Source organism: Panulirus ornatus, chromosome 6 (assembly GCF_036320965.1).
Source record: "Panulirus ornatus isolate Po-2019 chromosome 6, ASM3632096v1, whole genome shotgun sequence".
NCBI lineage: Eukaryota > Metazoa > Arthropoda > Malacostraca > Decapoda > Palinuridae > Panulirus > Panulirus ornatus.
In genome coordinates, this window is record NC_092229.1 from 37,295,812 (window position 1) to 37,323,292 (window position 27,481).

At 42.5% G+C, this 27,481-nt stretch overlaps 1 protein-coding gene across 1 annotated transcript in view; it reads left to right on the top strand.

The window, feature by feature from the left end:
• The window catches only part of LOC139748906 (death-associated protein kinase 1-like), a 1,274,027-nt gene that overhangs the window by 1,112,263 nt on the left and 134,283 nt on the right, over positions 1–27,481 (top strand). Inside the window, exon 23 of the mRNA XM_071662270.1 lies at positions 9,566–9,660. Coding sequence (XP_071518371.1) covers positions 9,566–9,660 — 95 coding nt within the window. The remainder of the gene's footprint in view (positions 1–9,565; positions 9,661–27,481) is intronic.

Here is a 27,481-nt window from a genome sequence, read left to right on the forward strand (position 1 = left end):
GTCAATTGGGAGGTAAGTTTGAATGGAGAAAAACTGGAGGAATTAAAGTGTTTTACATATCTGGGACTGGATCTGGCAGCGGATACAATCATGGTAGTGGAAGTTAATCATAGGGTGGGGGAAGGGGCGAAAATCCTGGGAGCCTTGAAGAATGTGTGGAAGTTGAGAACATTATCTTGGAAAGCAAAAATGGGTATGTTTGAATGAATAGTGGTTCCAACAATGTTGTATGGTTGCGAGGCGTGGGCTATGGATAGAGTTGTGCGCAGGAGGGTGGATGTGCTGGAAATGAGATGTTTGAGGACAATGTGTGGTGTGAGGTGGTTTGATTGAGTAAGTAATGTAAGGGTAAGAGAGATGTGTGGAAATAAAAAGAGCGTGGTTGAGAGAGCAGAAGAGGGTGTTTTGAAATGGTTTGGGCACATGGAGAGAATGAATGAGGAAAGATTGACCGAGAGGATATATGTGTCGGAGGTGGAGGGAACGAGGAGAAGTGGGAGACCAAATTGGAGGTGGAAAGATGGAGTGAAAAAGATTTTGAGTGATCGGGGCCTGAACATGCTGGAGGGTGAAAGGCGTGCAAGCAATCGAGTGAATTGGATCGATGTGGTATACCGGGGTCGACGTGCTGTAAATTGATTGAATGTGAAGCGTCTGGCGTAAACCATGGAACGTTGTGTGGGGCCTGGATGTGGAAAGGGAGCTGTGGTTTTGGGCATTATTACATGACAGATAGAGACTGAGTGTGAATGAATGGGGCCTTTGTTGTCTTTTCCTAGCGCTACCTCGCACACACGAGGGGGGAGGGGGATGTTATTCCATGTGTGGTGAGGTGGCGATGGGAATGAATAAAGGCAGACAGTGTGAATTGTGTGCATGTGTAGATATGTATGTGTCTGTGTGTGTATATATATGTGTACATTGAGATGTATGGGTATGTATATTTCCGTGTGTTGATGTGTATGTATATACATGTGTATATGGGTGGGTTGCGCCATTTCTTTCGTCTGTTTCCTTGCACTACCTCGCAAACGCAGGAGACAGCGACAAAGCAAAGTAATGATAATAATAATTTATATTTTTATTTTGCTTTGTCGCTGTCTCCCGCATTGGTGAGGTAGTGCAAGGAAACAGATGAAAGAATGGCCCAACCCACCCACATACACACGTATATACATGCACGTCCACACACGCACATATACATACCTATACATCTTAACGTATATACGTATATATACACACATAGACATGTACATATATACACATGTACATAATTCCTACTGTCTGCCTTTATTCATTCCCATCACCACCCTGCCACTCATGAAATAACACCCTATCCCCCCTTCATGTGTGCGAGTTGGTGCTAGGAAGACAACAAAGACCCCAATTGTTCACTCTCAGTCTCTAGGTGTCATGTAATATTGCACCGAAATCACAGCTCCCTTTCGACATCCAGGCCCCACAGAACTTTTCATGGTTTACCCCAGACACTTCACATGCCCTGGTTCACTCCATTGATGGCACGTCATCCCCAGTATACCAAATTCCAATTCATTCTATTCCTTGTACGCCTTTCACCCTCCTGCATGTTCAGGCCCCGATCACTCAAAACCTTTTTCACTCCATCTTTGCACCTCCAATTTGGTCTCCCACTTCTCCTCATTCCCTCCACCTCTGACACATATATCCTCTTGGTCAATCTTTCCTCACTCATTCTCTCCATGTGCCCAAACCATATCAAAACACCCTCTTCTGCTCTCTCCAGCACACTCTTTTTACCACCACACATCTGACTTACTCTTTCATTACTTACTCGATCAAACCACCTCACACAACATATTGTTCTCAAACATCTCATTTCCAGCACATCCACCCTCCTCCGCACAACTATCTATAGCCCACACCTGCAGTCACATAACCTTGTTGGAACCACTATTCCTTTAAACATACCCATTTTTGCTTTCCAAGATAACGTTCTTGACTTCCACACATTCTTCAATGCTCCCAGAACTTTTGCCCCCTCCCCCACCCTATGATTCACTTCGACTTCCATGGTTCCATCCGCTGCCAAATCCACTCCCAAATATCTCAAATACTTCACTTGTTCCAGTTTTTCTCCATTCAAACTTACCTCCCAATTGACTTGTCCCTCAACCCTACTGTACCTAATAACCTTGCTCTTATTCACATTTACTCTCAGTGTTCTTCTTTCACACACTTTACCAAACTCAGTCACCAGCTTCTGCAGTTTCTCTCCCAAATCAGTCACTAGCGCTGTATCATCAGTAAACAACAACTGACTCACTTTCCAAACTCTCTCATCCAAAACAGACTGCGTTCTTGCCCCTATTTCCAAAACTCTTACATTCACCTCCCTAACAACCTCATCCATAAACAAATTAAACAACTATTGAGACATCACGCACCCCTGCTGCAAACCAACATTCACTGAGAAATAACCACTTTCCTCTCTTCCTACACGTACACTTGCCTTACATCCTTGATAAAAACTTTTAACTGCTTCCAACAACTTACCTCCCACACCATATATTCTTGATACCTTCCACAGAGCATCTCTATCAACTCTATCATATGCCTTCTCCAGATCCATAAATGCTACATAGAAATCCATTTGCTTTTCTAAGTATTTCTCACATACATTCTTCAAGGCAAACATCTGATCCACACATCCTCTACTATTTCTGAAACCACACCGTTCTTCACCCATCTGTTGCTATGTACATTCCTTCACCCTCTTAATCAATACCCTCCAATATAAGTTCCCATGAATACTCAACAAAGTTATACCTCTGTAATTTGAGCACTCACTCATATCCCCTTTGCCTTTATACAATGGCACTATGGAAGCATTCTGCCAGTCCTCAGGCACCTCACCATGAGTCATACATACATTAAATAACCTTACTAACCAGTAAACATACAGTCACCCCCTTTTTTAATAAATTCCACTGCAATACCATCCAAACCTGCTGCCTTGCCGGCTTTCATCTCCCGCAAAGCTTTTACTACCTCTTCTCTGTTTACTAAATCATTCTCCCTAACCCTCTAACTTTGCACACCACCTCGACCAAAACACCCTATGAATGTCACCTTATCATCAAACACATTCAACAAACCTTCAAAATACTCACTCCATCTCCTTCTTACATCATCACTTGTTATCACCTCCCAATTAGCCCCCTTCAGTGATGTTCCCATTTGTTCCCTTGTTTTATGCACTTTATTTACCTCCTTCCAAAACATCTTTTTATTCTCCCTAAAATTTAATGATACTCTCTCACCCCAACTCTCATTTGCCCTCTTTTTCACCTCCTGCAGCATTCTCTTGACCTCCTGCCTCTTTCTTTTATACATCTGCCAGTCATTTGCATTATTTCCCTGCAAAAATCGTCCAAATGCCTCTCTCTTTTCTTTCACTAATAATCTTACTTCTTCATTCTACCACTAACTACCCTTTCTAATCTGCCCACATCCCATGCTTCTCATGCCACAAACATCTTTTGCACAAGCCATCACTGCTTCCCTAAATACATCCCATTCCTCTGCACTCCCCTTACATCCTTTGTTCTCACCTTTTTTCATTCTGTACTCATTCTCTCCTGGTACTTCCTCGCACAAGTCTCCTTCCCAAGCTCACTTACTCTCACCACTCTCTTCACCCCAACACTCTATCTTCTTTTCTGAAAACCTTTACAAATCTTCACTTTTGCCTCCACAAGATAATGGTGAGACATCCCTCCAGTTGCACCTCTCAGCACAGTAACACCCAAAAGTCTCTCTTTTGCGTGCCTATCAATTAAAACGTAATCCAATAACGCTCTCTGGTCATCCTTCCTTCTTACATACGTATACTTATGGATATTTGTCTTTTTAAACCAGGTATTCCCAATCACCAGTCCTTTTTCAGCACATAAATCTACAAGCTCTTCATTATTTCTGTTCACAACACTGAACACCCCATGTACAACCAATTATTCCCTCAACTTCCACATTACTCACCTTTGCATTCAAATCACCCATCACTATAACCAGTTCTCGTGTATCAAAACTACTAACACACACACTCAGCTGGTCCCAGAACACTTGCCTCTCATGATCTTTCTTCTCATGCCCAGGTTCATATGCACCAATATTCACCCGTCTCTCTCCATCCACTTTCAGTTTTACCCATATCAGTCTAGAGTTTACTTTCTTACACTCTATCACATACTTCCACCAGTCCTGTTTCCGGAGTAGTGCTACTCCTACCCTTGCTCTCGCCCTCTCTCTAACCCCTGACTGTACACCCAAGACATTCCCAAACCACTCTTCGCCTTTACTCTTGAGCTTCATTTCACTCAGAACCAAAACATCTAGGTTCCTTTCCTCAAACATATTACCTATCTCTCCTTTTTTCTCATCTTGGTTACATCCACAAACATTTAGACACCCCAATCTGAGCCTTCGAGGAGGATGAGCACTCCCCGCGTGACTCCTTCTGTTTTCCTGTTTAGAAATTTAAAATACAAGGAAGGGAGGGTTTGTAGCCCCCCGCTCCCGTTCCCTTTAGTTGCCTTTTTCAACATGTGAGGAATTCGTGGGAAAAATTTTTTCTCCCCTATCCCTGGGAATATATATATATATATATATATATATATATATATATATATATATATATATATATATATATATATATATTTGGAAAGAGGGGCAAGTATGAAGTCTGTTGGGGATGAGAGAGCTTGGGAAGTGAGTCAGTTGTTGTTCGCTGATGATACAGCGCTGGTGGCTGATTCATGTGAGAAACTGCAGAAGCTGGTGACTGAGTTTGGTAAAGTGTGTGGAAGAAGAAAGTTAAGAGTAAATGTGAATAAGAGCAAGGTTATTAGGTACAGTAGGGTTGAGGGTCAAGTCAATTGGGAGGTGAGTTTGAATGGAGAAAAACTGGAGGAAGTGAAGTGTTTTAGATATCTGGGAGTGGATCTGGCAGCGGATGGAACCATGGAAGCGGAAGTGGATCATAGGGTGGGGGAGTGGGCGAAAATTCTGGGGGCCTTGAAGAATGTGTGGAAGTCGAGAACATTATCTCGGAAAGCAAAAATGGGATATGTTTGAAGGAATAGTTGTTCCAACAATGTTGTATGGTTGCGAGGCGTGGGCTATGGATAGAGTTGTGCGCAGGAGGATGGATGTGCTGGAAATGAGATGTTTGAGGACAATGTGTGGTGTGAGGTGGTTTGATCGAGTGAGTAACGTAAGGGTAAGAGAGATGTGTGGAAATAAAAAGAGCGTGGTTGAGAGAGCAGAAGAGGGTGTTTTGAAGTGGTTTGGGCACATGGAGAGGATGAGTGAGGAAAGATTGACCAAGAGGATATATGTGTCGGAGGTGGAGGGAACGAGAAGAGGGAGACCAAATTGGAGGTGGAAAGATGGAGTGAAAAAGATTTTGTGTGATCGGGGCCTGAACATGCAGGAGGGTGAAAGGAGGGCAAGGAATAGAGTGAATTGGAGCGATGTGGTATACCGGGGTTGACGTGCTGTCAGTGGATTGAATCAAGGCATGTGAAGCGTCTGGGGTAAACCATGGAAAGCTGTGCAGGTATGTATATTTGCGTGTGTGGACGTATGTATATACATGTGTATGGGGGTGGGTTGGGCCATTTCTTTCGTCTGTTTCCTTGCGCTACCTCGCAAACGCGGGAGACAGCGACAAAGTATAAAAAAAAAAAAAAAAAAAAAAATATATATATATATATTTCATACTATTCGCCATCTCCCGCGATAGCGAGGTAGCGTTAAGAACAGAGGACTGGGTCTTTGAGGGAATATCCTCACCTGGCCCTCTTCTCTGTTCCTTCTTTTGGAAAAAAAAAAGAAAAAAAAAATAGGGGATTAAGAATACTTTCCACATATTTCTCACTTGTCGTAGAAGGTGACTAAAGGGGACCAGAGTGAGGTTCTAAAAACCTTTCCCTCATTGTATTTTAACTTTCTAAAAGGAGAAACATAAGAAGGAGTCACTTGGGGAGTGCTCATCCTCGTTGAATTCTCAGATTGGAGTGTCTAAATGTGTGGTTGTAACCAGGATGAGGAAAAAAGGAGAGATAGGTAGTATGTTTGAGGAAAGGAACCTGGATGATTTGGCTCTGAGTGAAACGAAGCTCAAGGGTAAAGGGGAAGAGTGGTTTGGGAATGTCTATGGAGTAAAGTCAGGGGTTGGTGAGAGGACAAGAGCAGGGGAAGGAGTAGCACTACTCCTGAAACAGGAGTTGTGGGAGTATTTGATAGAGTGTAAGAGAGTAATCTCTAGATTGTTATAAGTAAAACTGAAAGTGGATGGAGAGAGATGGGTGAATATTGGTGCATATGCATCTGGGCATGAGAAAAAAGATCATGAGAGGCAAGTGATTTGGGAGCAGCTGAGTGAGTGTGTTAGTAGTTATGATTCACGAGTTTGGGTTATAGTGATAGGTGATCTGAATGCAAAGGTGAGGAAGGTGGCATTTGAGGGAATGATATGTGTACATGGAGTGTTCAGTGTTGTAAATGGAAATGGTGAAGAGCTTGTAGATTTGTGTTCTGAAAAAGGAATGATGACTTAGAATACCCGGTTTAAAAAGAGACATTTAGATGTTAATGTCCTGAGAGGTGCAACTGGAGGGATGTCTGATCATTATCTTGTAGAGGCGAAGGTGAAGATTTGTAGAGGTTTTCAGAAAAGAGGAGATAATGTTGGGGTGAAGAGAGTGGTGAGAGTAAGTGAGCTTGGGGAGGAGACTTTTGTTTGGAAGTACCAGGAGAGACTGAGTATAGAAAGGAAAAAGGTGAGAGTAAAGGACGTAAGGGGAGTGGGGTAAGAATGGGATGTATTAAGGGAAGCATTGATGGCTTGTGGCATGAGAAGATGCTTGTGGCATGAGAAGTGTGGGAGGTGGGCAGATTAGAAAGGGTAGTGAGTAGTGGGATGAAGAAGTAAGATTATTAGTGAAAGAGAAGAAAGAGGCTTTTGGATGAGTTTTGCAGGGAAATAGTGCAAATGACTGGGAGATGTATAAAAGAAAGAGGCATGAGGTCAAGAGAAAGGTGCAAGAGGTGAAATAGAGGGTAAATGAGAGTTGGGGTGAGGGAGTATCATTAGATTTTAGGGAGAATGAAAAGATGCTTTGGAAATAGGTAAATAAAGTGCGTAAGACAACAAATGGGAACATCAGTGAAGGGAGCTAATGGGGAGGTGATAACAAGTAGTGTTGAAGTGAGGTGGAGTGTGTATTTTGAAGGTTTGTTTAATGTGTTAGATGATAGAGTGGCAGATATAGGGTGTTTTGGACGAGGTGTTCTGCGAAGTGAGAGGTTTAGGGAGAATTATCTGGGAAACAGAGAAGAGGTAGTAAATGCTTTGCGGAAGATGAAAGCCTGTTAAGGCAGTGGGTTTGGATGGTATTTCAGTGGAATTTATTGAAAAAGGTGGTTATTGTGTTGCTGATTGGTTGATAAGGATATTCAGTGTATGTATGACTTATGATGAGGTATCCTGATGATTGGCTGAATGCATGCATAGTGCCATTGTACAAAGGCAAAGAGGATAAAGGTGAGTGCTCAAATTACAGAGGTAAAAGTTTGTTGAGTATTCCTGGGAAATTATATGGGAGGGTGTTTATTGAGAGGGTGAAGGCATGTAAAGGGCATCAGATTGGGGAGGAGCAGTGTGGTTTCAGAATTGTTAGAGGATGTGTGGATCAGATGTTTGCTTTGAAGAATGTATGTGAGAAATATTTAGAAAAGCAAATGGATTTGTATGTGGCATTTATGTATCTGGAGATGGCATATGATAGAGTTGCTAGAGATGCTATGTGGAAGGTATTAAGAATATATGGTGTGGGAGGCAAGTTGTAAGAAGCAGTGAAAAGTTTTTATCGAGGATGTAAGGCATTTGTGCGAGTGGGAAGAGAGGAAAGTGATTGGTTCTCAGTGAATGTCGGTTTGCGGCAGAGATGCATGATGTCTCCCTGGTTGTGTAATTTGTTTATGGATTGGGTTGTTAGGGAGGTGAATGTAAGAGTTTTGGAGAGAGAGGCAAGTATGCATTCTGTTGTGGATTAGAGAGCTTGGGAAGTGAATCAGTTGTTGTTTGCTGATGATACAGTGCTGGTGGCAGATTTGGGTGAGAAACTGCAGAAGCTGGTAAGTGAGTTTGGTAAACTGTGTGTGATAGAAGAAAGCTGAGAGTAAATGTGAATAAGTGAATGGAGAAAAACTGGAGTAAGTGAAGTGTTTTAGATATATGGGAGTGGATTTGGCAGTGGATGGAACCATGGAAGAGGAAGTGAGTCACAGGGTGGGGGAGGGGGCGAAAGTGCTAGGAGTGTTGAAAAACTTGTGGAATGCAAGAACATTATCTCTGAAAGCAAAAATGGGTATGTTTGAAGGAATAGTTGTTCCAACAATGTCATATGGTTGTGAGGTGTGGGCTATAGATAGAGTTGTGCGGAGGAGGGTTGATGTGTTGGAAATTGAGGACAATATGTGGTGTGAGGTGGTTTGATCAAGTAAGTGATGAAAGGGTAAGAGTGATGTGTGGTAATAAAAAGAGTTTGGTTGAGAGAGCAGAAGAGGGTGTTTTGAAATGGTTTGGTCACTTGGAGAGAATGAGTGAGGAAAGATTGTCAAAGAGGATAAATCTGTCAGAGATGGAGGGATCGAGAAGAAAAGGGAGACCAACTTGAAGGTGGAAAGCTGGAGTGAAAAAGATTTTGAGCGATCAGGGCCTGAACATGCAGGAGGGTGAAAGGCGTGCAAGGAATAGAGTGAATTGGAAGAATTTGGTATACCGTGGTTGATGTGCTGTCACTGGATTAAACCAGGACATGTGAATGGTTTGGGGGAAACCATGGAAAGTTTTGTGGGCCCTGGATGTGGAAAGGGAGCTGTGGTTTTGGTGCATTGTTCATAACAGCTAGACACTGAGTGTGAACGAATGTGGCCTTTGTTGCCTTTTTCTAGCGCTACCTCACACACATGGGGGAGGGGGTTTTCATTTCATGTGTGGCGGGATGGCGACGGGAATGAATAAGGGCAAACAGTATGAATTATGTACATGTGCATATATGTATACATCTGTGTGTGTACATATATGTATACGTTGAGATGTTTAGGTATGTATATTTGCGTGTGTGGACGTGTATGCATATACATGTTTATGTGGGTGGGTTGGGCCATTCTTTCGTCTGTTTCCTTGCACTACCTCGCTAACGTGGGAGACAGCGACAAAGCAAAATAAATGAATATAAAATAGATAGATGTATAAATGAGGCAGGAGGTCAAGAGAAAGGTGCAAGAGGTGAAAAAGAGGTCAAATGAGTGTTGAGGTCAGAGAGTGTCATTAAGTTTTAGGGAGGATAAAAAGATGTTTTGGAAGGAGGTAAGTAAAGAGTGTAAAACAAGAGAACAAATGGGAACATCGGTGAATGGGACTGTAAGAATGAATATTGCAAGCTTTTGAATTTCATATGAATCTTTTCCGTTTAATATTTACTAGTGCCCAAGTAATGATGGTAACTCTTGACAGGTTGCTACACTGTGGATGACTTCCAAATGAGCTTCCCAGAGTGTGATGCTCTGGACTTGTTGCAAGTTTTAGAGGCTTTGCACCTCTGCACTCAAGTAAGTATAATGATGTAGTTGCTATTAGGGGAACTAGTAAAAGTGAACAAAGTGAAAGATACACGTATACTTTACTGGGACCTGTAACAGTATATTGGCATACTGAGTGGCCTAGAAATTTACAGAGAGTATTTAGAGATCAGTTTCGAAATGCTTAGATGAAGAGGTGGTCGCATACAAGATAAAGTAAAGGAATGGTATGTTAGTGTTGAAACAGATTTGTAAAGATTTACAAAAAGACTGTAATTAAACCTTACACAGCAGGCTATTTCCATAGATTCTATCTGTGCAGAAATGAGAAAAAGCAAGAGATGAAGGGAAACATCATATGCTGTTGGCTTTCATTCTTATAGTAAATGTGATTTTGCCCACTTGTTAAGTAAACTACATGCATAAGTATAAGGAGGACAGGAGGAGGGTGAGTAGTTCATGGTGAAGGTGGGTCTCCATTAATTATATGATGTTTCAGTGTTAGTTTGATTTGTCTATGGACAGGATGGTGAGGGAAATGAATGCAAGGACCTTCAAGCATCCTAGGGATTCAGGGGCATGGAGGTAAGTCATTTGCTATTTGTAGAAAGAGTTCTGATGGGAGACTCAAGAAAGAAACTTCAGAAGCTGGTGATTGCATCTGGGGGAATGTATGAAAGGAGAAAGTTGAAAGTGATTGTGAACAAAAGTAAAATTATGAGATAAAAAAGGAAGATGAATCAGGTTGGTTAGAGAGTAAGCTTAAATGGAGAGGACTTGGAGGAAGTGGAGTGGATTTGGCAGTGGATAGTGTGACCAGATGGAATGAGAGATGTGGTAAGGCAGGGAATGTAAAGGGAATGAATTGTGGAGGGGTAGAGTGGGTGGTTTGGGCATGTGGAAAGAATGCAAGATTGGGAGTTTACAAGGAGTGTATGGTAGTACAATTAAAGGGATGGGTGTGTGAAGAGGACCACCTTTGACATGGGCAAACAGAGTGGAAGAATACAGGAAGGAGAGAAATGGTGGAAGAATTCATGGAATAGTGTATGCAAGGAAGGCATGTAAGGACAGAGAGGGAGGGAATGGGTATCAGAGATATATTTATTATATATATTTATTTATTTTGCTTTGTCGCTGTCTCCCGCGTTAGCGAGGTAGCGCAAGGAAACAGACGAAAGAATGGCCCAACCCACCCACATACACATGTATATACATACACATCCACACACACAAATATACATACCTATACATCTCAATGTATACATATATATGCACACACAGACATATACATGTATACACATGTACATAATTCATACTGTCTGCCTTTATTTATTCCCATCGCCACCTCGCCACACATGGAATAACAACCCCCTCCCCCCTCATGTGTGCGAGGTAGTGCTAGGAAAAACAGCAAAGGCCCCATTCGTTCACACTCAGTCTCTAGCTGTCATGTAATAATGCACCGAAACCACAGCTCCCTTTCCATATCCAGGCCCCACAGAACTTTCCATGGTTTGCCCCAGACGCTTCACATGCCCTGGTTCAATCCGTTGACAGTACGTCGACCCCGGTATACCACATCGTTCCAATTCACTCTATTCCTTGCATGCCTTTCACCCTCCTGCATGTTCAGGCCCCGATCACTCAAAATCTTTTTCACTCCATCTTTCCACCTCCAATTTGGTCTCCCACTTCTCCTCATTCCCTCCACCTCTGACACATGTATCCTCTTGATCAATCTTTCCTCACTCATTCTCTCCATGTGACCAAACCATTTCAAAACACCCTCCTCTGCTCTCTCAACCACACTCTTTTTATTTCCACATATCTCTCTTACCCTATTATTACTTACTCGATCAAACCACCTCACACCACATATTGTCCTCAAACATCTCATTTCCAGCACATCCACCCTCCTACGCACAACTCTATCTGTAGCCCACGCCTTGCAGCCATACAACATTGTTGGAACCACTATTCCTTCAAACATAGCCATTTTTGCTTTCTGAGATAATGTTCTCGACTTTCAAACATTCTTCAAGGCTCCCAGAATTTTCGCCCCCTCCCCCACTCTATGATTCACTTCTGCTTCCATGGTTCTATCCGCTGCCAGATCCACTCCCAGATATCTAAAACACTTCACTTCCTCCAGTTTTTCTCCATTCAAACTTACCTCCCAATTGACTTGACCCTCAACCCTACTGTACCTAATAACCTTGCTCTTATCCACATTTACTCTCAACTTTCTTCTCTCACACACTTTACCAAACTCAGTCACCAGCTTCTGCAGTTTCTCACATGAATCAGCCACCAGCGCTGTATAATCAGCGAACAACAACTAACTCACTTCCCAAGCTGTCTCATCCACAACAGACTGCATACTTGCCCCTCTTTCCAAAACTCTTGCATTCACATCCCTAACAACCCCATCCATAAACAAATTAAACAACCATGGAGACATCACACACCCCTGCCGCAAACCTACATTCACTGAGATATAAATAGATAAATAGATTGGTAGATAGAGACTGAATTGAGTCATAGGATGTTATGGGAGAGGGGGCTAAGGTCTAAGGTGCATGGAGGAGTGTGTGGAAGGAGAGGTTAGTATCTGTTAGGGCAAAGATTGGTATGTTTGAAGGTATTGTAGCTCTGTCATTGTTGTATAGATGTGAAACTTCGAGCCCTAAATGCAAAAGAATGAAAGACTTTGGACATGTTGGAAATAAAATGCCACATGACATTGGTGTGAGGCAGGTTGAGTGCATCAGGAATGACAGTGTAAGAGCTGGATGTGATAGTAAGTGGAGTATGATTGAGAGAGCTGTGCAGGGTGTGCTGAAATAGTTTGGATGTATGGAAAGGATGAGCAAAGAGAGACTTACTTACACAGTATAGTAATCAGAAGTGGGGGGAGCAAGAGAAGGTACCAGGGAGACTTTGCCAAAATGACAGGGATAGCATATAGTACTCACTGCATGTCATGCTTAGTAAATGATACTGTTCCTCTCTGATGCCACCTGCATTACAAAATTATTTACTCAGCATTCATATAGGCCTGACTTTACCACATGTCAAGTTTTCTTTTAAATGTTCTGTAATTGCTCCATGCATGTTTCTCTTCTCCTGGCACTACATTGTAGAGCCTATCAAACTTCCTGGCTGGGGTTTTATATAATTTTTGTCTGATATATTTTTGGTATGTTCCATGGTATTCTTGCAGATTTGATAGCTTTATATCAGTTTTGTTGGGAGATTTCCAAGTTCATGGCATTTTCCTTTATTTTTTTTTTTTTTTTTTTGCTTTGTCGCTGTCTCCCGCGTTTGCGAGGTAGCGCAAGGAAACAGACGAAAGAAATGGCCCAACCCACCCCCATACACATGTATATACATACGTCCACACACGCAAATATACATACCTACACAGCTTTCCATTTCCTTTTTTTTTTTTTTTTTATACTTTGTCGCTCTCTCCCGCGTTTGCGAGGTAGCGCAAGGAAACAGACGAAAGAAATGGCCCAACCCCCCCCATACACATGTATATACATACGTCCACACACGCAAATATACATACCTACACAGCTTTCCATGGTGTACCCCAGACGCTTCACATGCCTTGATTCAATCCACTGACAGCACGTCAGCCCCGGTATACCACATCGCTCCAATTCACTCTGTTCCTTGCCCTCCTTTCACCCTCCTGCATGTTCAGGCCCCGATCACACAAAATCTTTTTCACTCCATCTTTCCACCTCCAATTTGGTCTCCCTCTTCTCCTTGTTCCCTCCACCTCCGACACATATATCCTCTTGGTCAATCTTTCCTCACTCATTCTCTCCATGTGCCCAAACCACTTCAAAACACCCTCTTCTGCTCTCTCAACCACGCTCTTTTTATTTCCACACATCTCTCTTACCCTTACGTTACTCACTCGATCAAACCACCTCACACCACACATTGTCCTCAAACATCTCATTTCCAGCACATCCATCCTCCTGCGCACAACTCTATCCATAGCCCACGCCTCGCAACCATACAACATTGTTGGAACCACTATTCCTTCAAACATACCCATTTTTGCTTTCCGAGATAATGTTCTCGACTTCCACACATTCTTCAAGGCCCCCAGAATTTTCGCCCCCTCCCCCACCCTATGATCCACTTCCGCTTCCATGGTTCCATCCGCTGCCAGATCCACTCCCAGATATCTAAAACACTTCACTTCCTCCAGTTTTTCTCCATTCAAACTCACCTCCCAATTGACTTGACCCTCAACCCTACTGTACCTAATAACCTTGCTCTTATTCACATTTACTCTTAACTTTCTTCTTCCACACACTTTACCAAAGTCAGTCACCAGCTTCTGCAGTTTCTCACATGAATCAGCCACCAGCGCTGTATAATCAGCGAACAACAACTGACTCACTTCCCAAGCTGTCTCATCCACAACAGACTGCATACTTGCCCCTCTTTCCAAAACTCTTGCATTCACATCCCTAACAACCCCATCCATAAACAAATTAAACAACCATGGAGACATCACACACCCCTGCCGCAAACCTACATTCACTGAGATATAAATAGATAAATAGATTGGTAGATAGAGACTGAATTGAGTCATAGGATGTTATGGGAGAGGGGACTAAGGTCTAAGGTGCATGGAGGAGTGTGTGGAAGGAGAGGTTAGTATCTGTTAGGGCAAAGATTGGTATGTTTGAAGGTATTGTAGCTCTGTCATTGTTGTATAGATGTGAAGCTTCGAGCCCTAAATGCAAAAGAATGAAAGACTTTGGACATGTTGGAAATAAAATGCCACATGACATTGGTGTGAGGCAGGTTGAGTGCATCAGGAATGACAGTGTAAGAGCTGGATGTGATAGTAAGTGGAGTATGATTGAGAGAGCTGTGCAGGGTGTGCTGAAATAGTTTGGATGTATGGAAAGGATGAGCAAAGAGAGACTTACTTACACAGTATAGTAATCAGAAGTGGGGGGAGCAAGAGAAGGTACCAGGGAGACTTTGCCAAAATGACAGGGATAGCATATAGTGCTCACTGCATGTCATGCTTAGTAAATGATACTGTTCCTCTCTGATGCCACCTGCATTACAAAATTATTTACTCAGCATTCATATAGGCCTGACTTTACCACATGTCAAGTTTTCTTTTAAATGTTCTGTAATTGCTCCATGCATGTTTCTCTTCTCCTGGCACTACATTGTAGAGCCTATCAAACTTCCTGGCTGGGGTTTTATATAATTTTTGTCTGATATATTTTTGGTATGTTCCATGGTATTCTTGCAGATTTGATAGCTTTATATCAGTTTTGTTGGGAGATTTCCAAGTTCATGGCATTTTCCTTTATTTTTTTTTTTTTTTTTTTGCTTTGTCGCTGTCTCCCGCGTTTGCGAGGTAGCGCAAGGAAACAGACGAAAGAAATGGCCCAACCCACCCCCATACACATGTATATACATACGTCCACACACGCAAATATACATACCTACACAGCTTTCCATTTCCTTTTTTTTTTTTTTTTTTATACTTTGTCGCTCTCTCCCGCGTTTGCGAGGTAGCGCAAGGAAACAGACGAAAGAAATGGCCCAACCCCCCCCATACACATGTATATACATACGTCCACACACGCAAATATACATACCTACACAGCTTTCCATGGTTTACCCCAGACGCTTCACATGCCTTGATTCAATCCACTGACAGCACGTCAGCCCCGGTATACCACATCGCTCCAATTCACTCTGTTCCTTGCCCTCCTTTCACCCTCCTGCATGTTCAGGCCCCGATCACACAAAATGTTTTTCACTCCATCTTTCCACCTCCAATTTGGTCTCCCTCTTCTCCTTGTTCCCTCCACCTCCGACACATATATCCTCTTGGTCAATCTTTCCTCACTCATTCTCTCCATGTGCCCAAACCACTTCAAAACACCCTCTTCTGCTCTCTCAACCACGGTCTTTTTATTTCCACACATCTCTCTTACCCTTACGTTACTCACTCGATCAAACCACCTCACACCACACATTGTCCTCAAACATCTCATTTCCAGCACATCCATCCTCCTGCGCACAACTCTATCCATAGGCCACGCCTCGCAACCATACAACATTGTTGGAACCACTATTCCTTCAAACATACCCGTTTTTGCTTTCCGAGATAATGTTCTCGACTTCCACACATTCTTCAAGGCCCCCAGAATTTTCGCCCCCTCCCCCACCCTATGATCCACTTCCGCTTCCATGGTTCCATCCGCTGCCAGATCCACTCCCAGATATCTAAAACACTTCACTTCCTCCAGTTTTTCTCCATTCAAACTCACCTCCCAATTGACTTGACCCTCAACCCTACTGTACCTAATAACCTTGCTCTTATTCACATTTACTCTTAACTTTCTTCTTCCACACACTTTACCAAACTCAGTCACCAGCTTCTGCAGTTTCACACATGAATCAGCCACCAGCGCTGTGTCGTCAGCGAACAACAACTGACTCACTTCCCAAGCTCTCTCATCCCCAACAGACTTCATACTTGCCCCTCTTTCCAAAACTCTTGCATTTACCTTCCTAACAACCCCATCCATAAACAAATTAAACAACCATGGAGACATCACACACCCCTGCCGCAAACCTACATTCACTGAGAACCAATCACTTTCCTCTCTTCCTACACGTACACATTTCCTTTATACATTCATTTTATTGTTATGCTTAGATTATCATATATCTTTCACTTCTTTCTCGTCTATGTAGTTTCAGTTCTTTCATCCTTTGATGGCAGTTCATCTGTTCTAGCCCTTCGGTTTTGCTCATTAGATGCTTCTGCATTCTCTCTAAAAAAAAATTCTGTTTGTTTCATAAGTGACTGTAAAATGCAGCAGTTGATTTTGCTTCTCATGTGTTTATCATGCATTTTAACTGATAGTTTTCAGCCATTTATATTGAAAGTTCTTAAAATCATACCACCCATTTCTTGGCTATTTATTGCTTTCTTCTCCATATGGTCTCCAAATTTTAGTTTTATGTATCTCTCTCTCTCTCTCTCTCTCTCTCTCTCTCTCTCTCTCTCTCTCTCTCTCTCTCTCTCTCTCTCTCTCTCTCTCTCTCTCCTTCCTTTTTGCATATCCACTTGATGAGCCACTGATAGTCAGCAAACCACTTTAATGTGCTTTCTTTTACCTTCCTGTCACTGTCTGGTATTATTATAAAGATAAGTAAGTAAGTAGTGTGTGCCACTGTCTAGTATTATTATTATAAAGGTAAGTGAGTCGGTGTCGGATATTAGTATAAAGTTAAGTGAGCTTAGTGAGTCAAGGTCTGATATCATTATCAAAGATAAGTGATCCAAGTAAGTGAGTCGGTGTCTGACATCATTATTATAAAGATATGTGAGCCTAGAGAGTGACTTGATGTCTGTTATCATTACGTATTATAAAGATTTGTGAGCTGATCCTAGTGAGTCAATGTCTGATGATATTATCGTAAAGATGAGTGAGCCTAGTAAACCTTTAGGTAAGTCAATGTCTGATATCATTATTATAGATATAAGAGAGCCTACTCCTTTGCTTGAGGTACTTTGGATAGGATGTCTTCATCAGACAGTTCTTTTTACTCTTACTTTGAACTTTTTGTTATCTAAAAACTCATTGATCCATTTTCCTATCCTACACTTCATTTATATCGCTGGTAGTGGGCTAGTTATTGGGTTAGTATAAATTTTCATCTAACATCCATTTTGATCTTCATTTTAGTAATTATTCTTGATCAAAATTTTCTAGTATATACATGTCTTTTTATCACCCTTTCAAAGACTTATTAGATATGAAGTCATGTTGACTGGCCTGTACTGCTTAGGTATTTGCTTGGATCCTCCTTTAGGTATTTGTGTTACATGTGCCATTTTATAAATTTTTTTAGTTTGCTTGAATCCAGACTTTACCTCATCAGTGATATTGGTTTCATTGTTGCTATATCTTTTTTTTTTTTTTTTTTGCTTTGTCGCTGTCTCCCGCGTTTGCGAGGTAGCGCAAGGAAACAGACGAAAGAAATGGCCCAACCCACCCCCATACACATGCCTTGATTCAATCCACTGACAGCACGTCAACCCCGGTATACCACATCGCTCCAATTCACTCTATTCCTTGCCCTCCTTTCACCCTCCTGCATGTTCAGGCCCCGATCACACAAAATCTTTTTCACTCCATCTTTCCACCTCCAATTTGGTCTCCCTCTTCTCCTCGTTCCCTCCACCTCCGACACATATATCCTCTTGGTCAATCTTTCCTCACTCATTCTCTCCATGTGACCAAACCATTTCAAAACACCCTCTTCTGCTCTCTCAACCACGCTCTTTTTATTTCCACACATCTCTCTTACCCTTACGTTACTTACTCGATCAAACCACCTCACACCACACATTGTCCTCAAACATCTCATTTCCAGCACATCCATCCTCCTGCGCACAACTCTATCCATAGTCCACGCCTCGCAACCATACAACATTGTTGAAACCACTATTCCTTCAAACATACCCATTTTTGCTTTCCGAGATAATGTTCTCGACTTCCACACATTCTTCAAGGCTCCCAGAATTTTCGCCCCCTCCCCCACCCTATGATCCTCTTCCGCTTCCATGGTTCCATCCGCTGCCAGATCCACTCCCAGATATCTAAAACACTTCACTTCCTCCAGTTTTTCTCCATTCAAACTCACCTCCCAATTGAATTGACCCTCAACCCTACTGTACCTAATAACCTTGCTCTTATTCACATTTACTCTTAACTTTCTTCTTTCACACACTTTACCAAACTCAGTCACCAGCTTCTGCAGTTTCTCACATGAATCAGCCACCAGCGCTGTATCATCAGCGAACAACAACTGACTCACTTCCCAAGCTCTCTCATCCCCAACAGACTTCATACTTGCCCCTCTTTCCAAAACTCTTGCATTCACCTCCCTAACAACTCCATCCATAAACAAATTAAACAACCATGGAGACATCACACACCCCTGCCGCAAACCTACATTCACTGAGAACCAATCACTCTCCTCTCTTCCTACACGTACACATGCCTTACATCCTCTGTGTTAAGAAAAATGGTTGGGGTTCTACCTGGTCCTAGAGCTGAACTTTCATTGAACTGATCAAACAGTCTGTTTATGATAGTGATGGGTGATTGAAATGCAAGAGTGAGTAATGTGGCAGTCAAGGATAAGAGTGGAAGACATGGGATATTCAAGGAGGTGAATAGGAATTGTGATCAGCATGTGGAGTTGTGTGATGATAAAGGTTTGGTGACCGGGAATACAGGTACACCACCGATTTCCAGCAACTGATGGTTTGGCACCTCTTTTAGTCCAGTCAGAATTATGTGAGGGAACTTGAAATTACCGCAGCCACCAGACTAGTTTACTGGGCAGCCACAGATGGCATTGTGTGTAGGGCACACTTACTTACATTCTTTATACTGCACTCTTTGGTGGTGATACCGCAATTCTGTGAGATTCTTAGCTTATTTTGCTTAGATTTAACCCTAGCTATGGCTTCTAAGACTTATGATATGTCAGTCGTTTTGTCAAATGTAAACGCCAGTCCATATCGATCCAAGATTAAGTAAAATTGTTGAGAAAGATGGACTGTGATGTTTCGGTGTGTAAGGTGTGTGACATCTACATTATTGGTTCATCAACTGTTTATGATATAAAGAATCAAAGGGAGAAAATATTGAAATTCTATGCAGACAGTGATTCCAAGGAGCAAATGACAATTAGAAAAACTGTGAAAGATGGGAGAGTGGTTATTGAGAGGGTGATGGCATGTACAGATCTTCAGATTGGGGAGGAACAATGTGGTTTGAGGAGTAGTAAAGGATGTGTGGATCAGGTGTTCTCTTTGATGAATATGTGGAAGAAATACTTAGAGAAACAGAAGAATTTGTGTGTGGCATTTATGGATTAAGAGAAAGTATATGATATGGTTTATAAAGATGCCTTGTGGAAGGTCTTACAGATGTATGGTGTCAGAGGAGAGCTGCAAGAAATAGTGAAAAGTTTTTTCATCAAGAATTTAAGGCTTGTGTAGGAAGAGAGGAAAGTGAGTGGTTCCAGGTGAGGTTGGTCTGTGGCAGGGGTTTGATGTTGCCATGGTTGTTTATAGATGGGGTTGTGATGGAGTAAATGTAAAAGTAAAAGTCTTGGCAAAAGGAGTGTTTATGCGATATGTATGGGATGAGGGGGCCTGGGAAGTGAATCGTTTGTTATTTGCTAATGATGGAGCACTGGTAGCAGACTCAAGTGAAAACCTGCTGAAGTTGGTGACTGAGTGTGTGAAAGGAGGAAGTTGAGAGTAAATGTGAATAAAAGTAAGATTATTAGTCGTAGCAATGCAGGGCGACAGATTTATTAGGGTGTCAGTTTGAATGCAGATAATCTGGAAAAAGTGGAGCGTTTTAGATATGTGGGAGTGGACATGGCAGCAAACGAAGCATAGAAGTGGAAATGAGTCATAGGGAGGGTGAGGAGGTGAAGGTTCTTGGAGCTTTTAGGAATGCTTGCAAACAGAATTTGTTATCTTGGAGGGCAAAAATTGGGTGTATTTGGAAGTATATTATTAGAGAAAAAAAATTGTATGGATGCAAGAGAGGACCTATAGATAAGGATGGGTGGAAGAAACTAGATGTGTTGGAAAGAAATGTTTGAGAGCAATATGTGGTGTGAGGAGGTTTGATTAAGTAATGAAAGGGTAAGAGGTAGGTGTGGTAATGAAAAGATTGTTGTTAAGGAGCTGAAGAGGTTGTGCTGAAATAGTATGGACATATAGGGGATAGGAGAGAAAGAATACTTCCCATGCATTCCCACATGTCATAGAAGGCAGCTAAAGGGGACAGGGGGACCTAGAAACCCTCCCCTCCTTGTATTTTAACTTTCTAAAAGGGGAAACAAGAAGGAGTCATGCTGGGAGTGTTCATCCTCCTCGACGGCTCAGATTGGAGTGTAAATGTGTGTGGATGTAACCAAGATGAGAAAAAAAGGAGAGATAGGTAGTATGTTGGAGGAAAGGAACCTGGATATTTTGACTCTGAGTGAAACAAAGCTCAAGGCTAAGGGGGAAGAGTGATTTGGAAATGTTTTGGAAGTAAAGTCAGGGGTTGGTAAGAGGACAAGAGCAAGGGAAGGAGTGGCACTACTCCTGAAATAGGAGTTGTGGGAGTATGTGATAAAGTGTAAGAAAGTAAACTCTAGATTGATATGGGTAAAACTGAAAGTGGATGGAGAGAGAGAGATGGGTGATTAATGGTGCCTATGCACCTGGGCATAAGAAGAAAGATCATGAGAGGCAAGTGTTTTGGGAGCAGCTGAGTGAGTGTGTTAGTAGTTTTGATGCACGAGACTGGGTTATAGTGATTGGTGATTTCAATGCAAAGGTGAGTAATGTGGCAGTTGAGGGAATAATTGGTATACATGGGGTGTTCAGTGTTGTAAATGGAAATGGTTAAGAGCTTGTGGATTTGTCTGCTGAAAAAGGACTGGTGATTGGGAATACCTGGCTTAAAAAGAGAGATGTACATAAGAACACTTATGTAAGTAGGAGAGATGGCCAGAGAGCATTATTGGATTACATGTTAATTGATAGATGTGTGAAAGAGAGACTTTTGGATGTTAATGTGCTGAGAGGTGCAATTGGAGGGATGTCTGATCATTATCTTGTGGAGGTGAAGGTGAAGATTTGAAGAGGTTTTCAGAAAAGAAGAGAGAATGTTGGGGTGAAGAGAGTGGTGAGAGTAAGTGAGCTTGTGAAGGAGACTTGGGTGAGGAAGTACGAGGAGAGACTGAGAGGAGAATGGAAAAAGGTGTGAGCAAATGACGTAAGGGGAGTGCAGTGACGGCTTGCACAAAAGATGCCTTTGGCATGAGAAGTGTGGGAGGTGGGCAGATTAGAAAGTATAGTGAGTGGTGGGATGAAGAAGTAAGACTATTAGTGAAAGAGAAGAGAGAGGCTTTTGGAAGATTTTAGCAGGGAAATGCTGGAAATGACTAAGGAGATGTATAAAAGAAAGAGGCAGGAGGTCATGAGAAAGGTGCAAGAGGTGAAAAAGAGGGCAAATGAGAGTTGGGGTGAGAGAGTATCATTGAATTTTAGGGAGAATAAAAAGATGTTCTGGAAGGAGGTAAATAAAGTGCGTAAGACGAGAGAACAAATGGGAACATTGGTGAAAGGGGCTAATGGGGAGGTAATAACAAGTAGTGGTGATGTGAGAAAGAGATGGAGTGAGTGAGTGAAGGTTTGTTGAATGTGTTAGATGATAGAGTGGCAGATATAGGTTGTTTTGGTCGAGGTGGTGTGCGAAGTGAGAGGGTTAGGGAGAATGATTTGGTAAACAGAGAAGAGGTAGTGAAAGCTTTGCAGAAGATGAAAGTTGGCAAGGTGGCGGGTTTGGATGGTATTGCAGTGGAATATATTAAAAAAAGGGGTGACTGTGTTGTTGATTGGTTGGTAAGATTGTTTAATGTATGTATGGCTCATGGTGAAGTGCCTGAGGATTGGCAGAATGCATGCATAGTGCCATTGTACAAAGGCAAAGGGGATTAAGGTGAGTGCTCAAATTACAGAGGTATAAGTTTGTTGAGTATTCCTGGGAAATTATATGGGAGGGTATTGATGGAGAGGGTGAAGGCATGTACAGAGCATCAGATTGGGGAAGAGCAGTGTGGCTTCAAAAGTGGTAGAGGATGTATTGATCAGGTGTTTGCTGTGAAGAATTTATATGAGAAATGATTAGAAAGGCAAATGGATTTGTATGTAGCATTTATGGATCTTGAGAAGGCATATGATAGAGTTGATAGAGATGCTCTGTGGAAGGTATTAAGAATATATGGTGTGGGAGGCAAGTTGCTAGAAGCAGTGAAAAGTTTTTATCGAGGATGTAAGGCATATGTACGAGTAGGAAGAGAGGAAAGTGATTGGTTCTCAGTGAATGTCAGTTTGTGGCAGGGGTGTGTGATGTCTCCATGGTTGTTTAATTTGTTTATGGATGGGGTTGTTAGGGAGGTGAACGCAAGAGTTTTGGGGAGAGGGGCAAGTATGCAATCTGTTGTGGATGAGAGGGCTTGGGAAATGAGTCAGATGTTGTTCACTGATGATACAGCTCTGGTGGCTGATTCGGGTGAGAAACTGCAGAAGCTGGTGAGTGAGTTGGTAAAGTGTGTGAAAAAAGAAAGCTGAGAGTAAATGTGAATAAGAGCAAGGTTATTAGGTACAGTAGTGTTGAGGGACAAGTCTATTGGGAGGTAAGTTTAAATGGAGAAAATCTGGAGGAAGTGAAGTGTTTTAGATATCTGGGAGTGGATTTGGCAGCGGATGGAACCATGGAAGTGGAAGTGAGTCACAGGGTGGGGGGGAGGGCGAAAGTTCTGGGAGCATTGAAAAATGTGTGGAAGGTGAGAACATTATCTCAGAAAGCAAAAATGGGTATTCAAACAATGTTAGATAGTTGTGAGGCGTGGGCTATAGATAGGGTTGTGCAGAGGATGGTTGATGTGTTGGAAATGAGATGTTTGAGGACAATATGTAGTGTGAGGTGGTTTGATCAAGTAAGTAATGAAAGGGTAAGAGAGATATGTGGTAATAAAAAGAGTGTGGTAATAAAAAGAATGTGGTAATAAGAAGAGTGTGGTAATAAAAAGAGTTTGGTTGAGAGAGCAGAAGAGGGTGTTTTGAAATGGTTTGGTCACATGGAGAGAATGAGTGAGGAAAGATTGACAAAGAGGATTTATGTGTCAGGGGAGGAGTAAACGAGAAGTGGGAGACCAAATTAGAGGTGGAAGGATGGAGTGAAAAAGATTTTGAGCGACCGGGGCCTGAACGTGCAAGAGGGTAAAAGGTGTGCAGGGAATAGAGTGAATTGTAACGATGTGGTATAGCGGGGTCGACATGCTGTCAGTGGATTGAACCAGGGCATGTGAAGTGTCTGGGGTAAACCATGGAAATTTTTGGGGGGCCTGGATGTGGAAAGGGAGCTGTGATTTCAGTGCATTATACATGACAGCTTGAGAATGAGTGTGGAGGAACGTGGCCTTTGTTTTCTTTTTCCTAGCGCTACCTCACTTGCATGCAGGGGGAGAGGGGTTGTCATTTCATGTGTGGCGGGGTGGAGACGGTAATGAATAAAGGCAGCAAGTATGAATTATGTACATGTGTATATATTTATATGTCTGTGTATGTATATGTATTCATATGTTGAAAAGTATATGTATGTATATGTGCGTGTGTGGACGTGTATGTATATGTATGTTTATGTGGGTAGGTTGGGCCATTCTTTCGTCTGTTTCCGTGCACTACCTTGCTAATGCTGGAGACACTGACAAAGTATAAAAAAAAGTAGAAAAATAGAAAGAAATAGTGAGGAGAGGTTAACAGGGAGGATCTGTCAGACGTGGAGGGTAAAAGAAGAAATGGAAGACCAAACCAGAGATGGGGGTATGAAGGGAAAAATATTTTAAGTGGTCAAGGCCTGAGCATGCAGTATGGTGAAAAGTGTATGTGGGATAGAATGAGCTGGAACAATGTGGTATGCAAGGATTGATGTGCTGTCAGTGCCGAGAGGAGCCATGGAAATATCTATGGATACTTGTTGTGGATGGGGGACTGTGGTTTTGGTGCATTGCACATGACAGAGAATGGATGTGAACATGTGCAGCCTTTCTTTGTCTGTTCCTGGTGCAACTTGTTAATGGCAGGAAATGGTGGACAAATATGGAGAAAAAGATGTTTGCAGATGGTACCAGACTACACATGGAGGTACTCTGCAATTTAAAAGCTACCCTTGATGAGGCTCTATCATTGGGAGTACAGTCTCCTCAGGAATTCTCACTCCTAAGAAGTGTATATTTCCCTGCTACTGGAAGTAGGACAGCCTTTTGCTTCAGGTACCTTTAGAAAGGTCCTGGATAACAGAGTGCTTTATTCATAGAATTAAATCCTGATGTAATTATGTGTATGATAAGTTGTTTGAAGCAGTGAAAAGTTTTTATCGAGGATGTAAGGCATGTGTACGTGTAGGAAGAGAGGAAAGTGATTGGTTCTCAGTGAATGTAGGTTTGCGGCAGGGGTGTGTGATGTCTCCATGGTTGTTTAATTTGTTTATGGATGGGGTTGTTAGGGAGGTGAATGCAAGAGTTTTGGAAAGAGGGGCAAGTATGAAGTCTGTTGGGGATGAGAGAGCTTGGGAAGTGAGTCAGTTGTTGTTCGCTGATGATACAGCGCTGGTGGCTGATTCATGTGAGAAACTGCAGAAGCTGGTGATTGAGTTTGGTAAAGTGTGTGAAAGAAGAAAGTTAAGAGTAAATGTGAATAAGAGCAAGGTTATTAGGTACAGTAGGTTTGAGGGTCAAGTCAATTGGGAGGTGAGTTTGAATGGAGAAAAACTGGAGGAAGTGAAGTGTTTTATATATCTGGGAGTGGATCTGGCAGCGGATGGAACCATGGAAGCGGAAGTGGATCATAGGGTGGGGGAGGGGGCGAAAATTCTGGGAGCCTTGAAGAATGTGTGGAAGTCGAGAACATTATCTCGGAAAGCAAAAATGGGTATGTTTGAAGGAATAGTGGTTCCAACAATGTTGTATGGTTGCGAGGCGTGGGCTATGGATAGAGTTGTGCGCAGGAGGATGGATGTGCTGGAAATGAGATGTTTGAGGACAATGTGTGGTGTGAGGTGGTTTGATCGAGTAAGTAACGTAAGGGTAAGAGAGATGTGTGGAAATAAATAGAGCGTGGTTGAGAGAGCAGAAGAGGGTGTTTTGAAATGGTTTAGGCACATGGAGGAATGAGTGAAGAAAGATTGACCAAGAGGATATATGTGTCGGAGGTGGAGGGAACGAGGAGAAGAGGGAGACCAAATTGGAGGTGGAAAGATGAAGTGAAAAAGATTTTGTGTGATCGGGGCCTGAACATGCAGGAGGGTGAAAGGAGGGCAAGGAATAGAGTGAATTGGAGCGATGTGGTATACCGGGGTTGACGTGCTGTCAGTGGATTGAATCAAGGCATGTGAAGCGTCTGGGGTAAACCATGGAAAGCTGTGTAGGTATGTATATTTGCGTGTGTGGACGTATGTATACACATGTGTATGGGGGTGGGTTGGGCCATTTCTTTCGTCTGTTTCCTTGCGCTACCTCGCAAACGCGGGAGACAGCGACAAAGCAAAAAAAAAAAAAAAATAAATTGATACAATTATATATCTTATCATACCTGCCCCAGGAGTCCCTTTTATCTTCTAAGAGGCCCCACAACCACTGGTAGTGACTCCAGGTCATAAAGTGCTGTGATGTTGTGTGTGCATCTATGTGCAAAGAATGTAGGGCAATTGAGTTGCAAGTGCTTGGTTTTCTTTATGGTAGTTGTATCATGGGCTGGAAGGGTCTTGGCATGTGTTGAAATGGTTTTTGTAGTGTTGGAATGATTGATAATGTATAGAGACTAAGCAGGAAAGTGGAACTCTTGCTTATGTGGGGAGTTTTTTTTTCTATTTTTTTTTTTTTTTGCTTTGTCGCTGTCTCCCACGTTTGCGAGGTAACGCAAGGAAACAGACAAAAGAAATGGCCCAACCCACCCCCATACACGTGTATATATATACGTCCACACATGCAAATATACATACCTACACAGCTTTCCATGGTTCACCCCAGATGCTTCACATGCCCTGATTCAATCCACTGACAGCACGTCAACCCCGGTATACCTCATCGATCCAATTCACTCTATTCCTTGCCCTCCTTTCACCCTCCTGCATGTTCAGGCCCCGATCACACAAAATCTTTTTCACTCCATCTTTCCACCTCCAATTTGGTCTCCCACTTCTCCTCGATCCCCCCACCTCTGACACATATATCCTCTTGGTCAATCTTTCCTCACTCATTCTCTCCATGTGCCCAAACCATTTCAAAACACCCTCTTCTGCTCTCTCAACCACGCTCTTTTTATTTCCACACATCTCTCTTACCCTTACGTTACTCACTCGATCAAACCACCTCACACCACACATTGTCCTCAAACATCTCATTTCCAGCACATCCATCCTCCTGCGCACAACTCTATCCATAGCCCACGCCTCGCAACCATACAACATTGTTGGAACCACTATTCCTTCAAACATACCCATTTTTGCTTTCCGAGATAATGTTCTCGACTTCCACACATTCTTCAAGGATCCCAGGATTTTCACCCCCTCCCCCACCCTATGATCTACTTCCGCTTCCATGGTTCCATCCGCTGCCAGATCCACTCCCAGATATCTAAAACACTTTACTTCCTCCAGTTTTTCTCTATTCAAACTTACCTCCCAATTGACTTGACCCTCAAACCTACTGTACCTAATTACCTTGCTCTTATTCACATTTACTCTTAACTTTCTTCTTTCACACACTTTACCAAACTCAGTCACCAGCTTCTGCAGTTTCTCACATGAATCAGCCACCAGCGCTGTATCATTAGCGAACAACAACTGACTCACTTCCCAAGCTCTCTCATCCCCAACAGACTTCATACTTGCCCGTCTTTCCAAAACTCTTGCATTTACCTCCCTAACAACCCCATCCATAAACAAATTAAACAACCATGGAGACATCACACACCCCTGCTGCAAACCTACATTCACTGAGAACCAATCACTTTCCTCTCTTCCTACACGTACACATGCCTTACATCCTCGATAAAAACTTTTCACTGCTTCTAACAACTTGCCTCCCACACCATTTATTCTTAATACCTTCCACAGAGCATCTCTATCAACTCTATCATATGCCTTCTCCAGATCCATAAATGCTACATACAAATCCATTTGCTTTT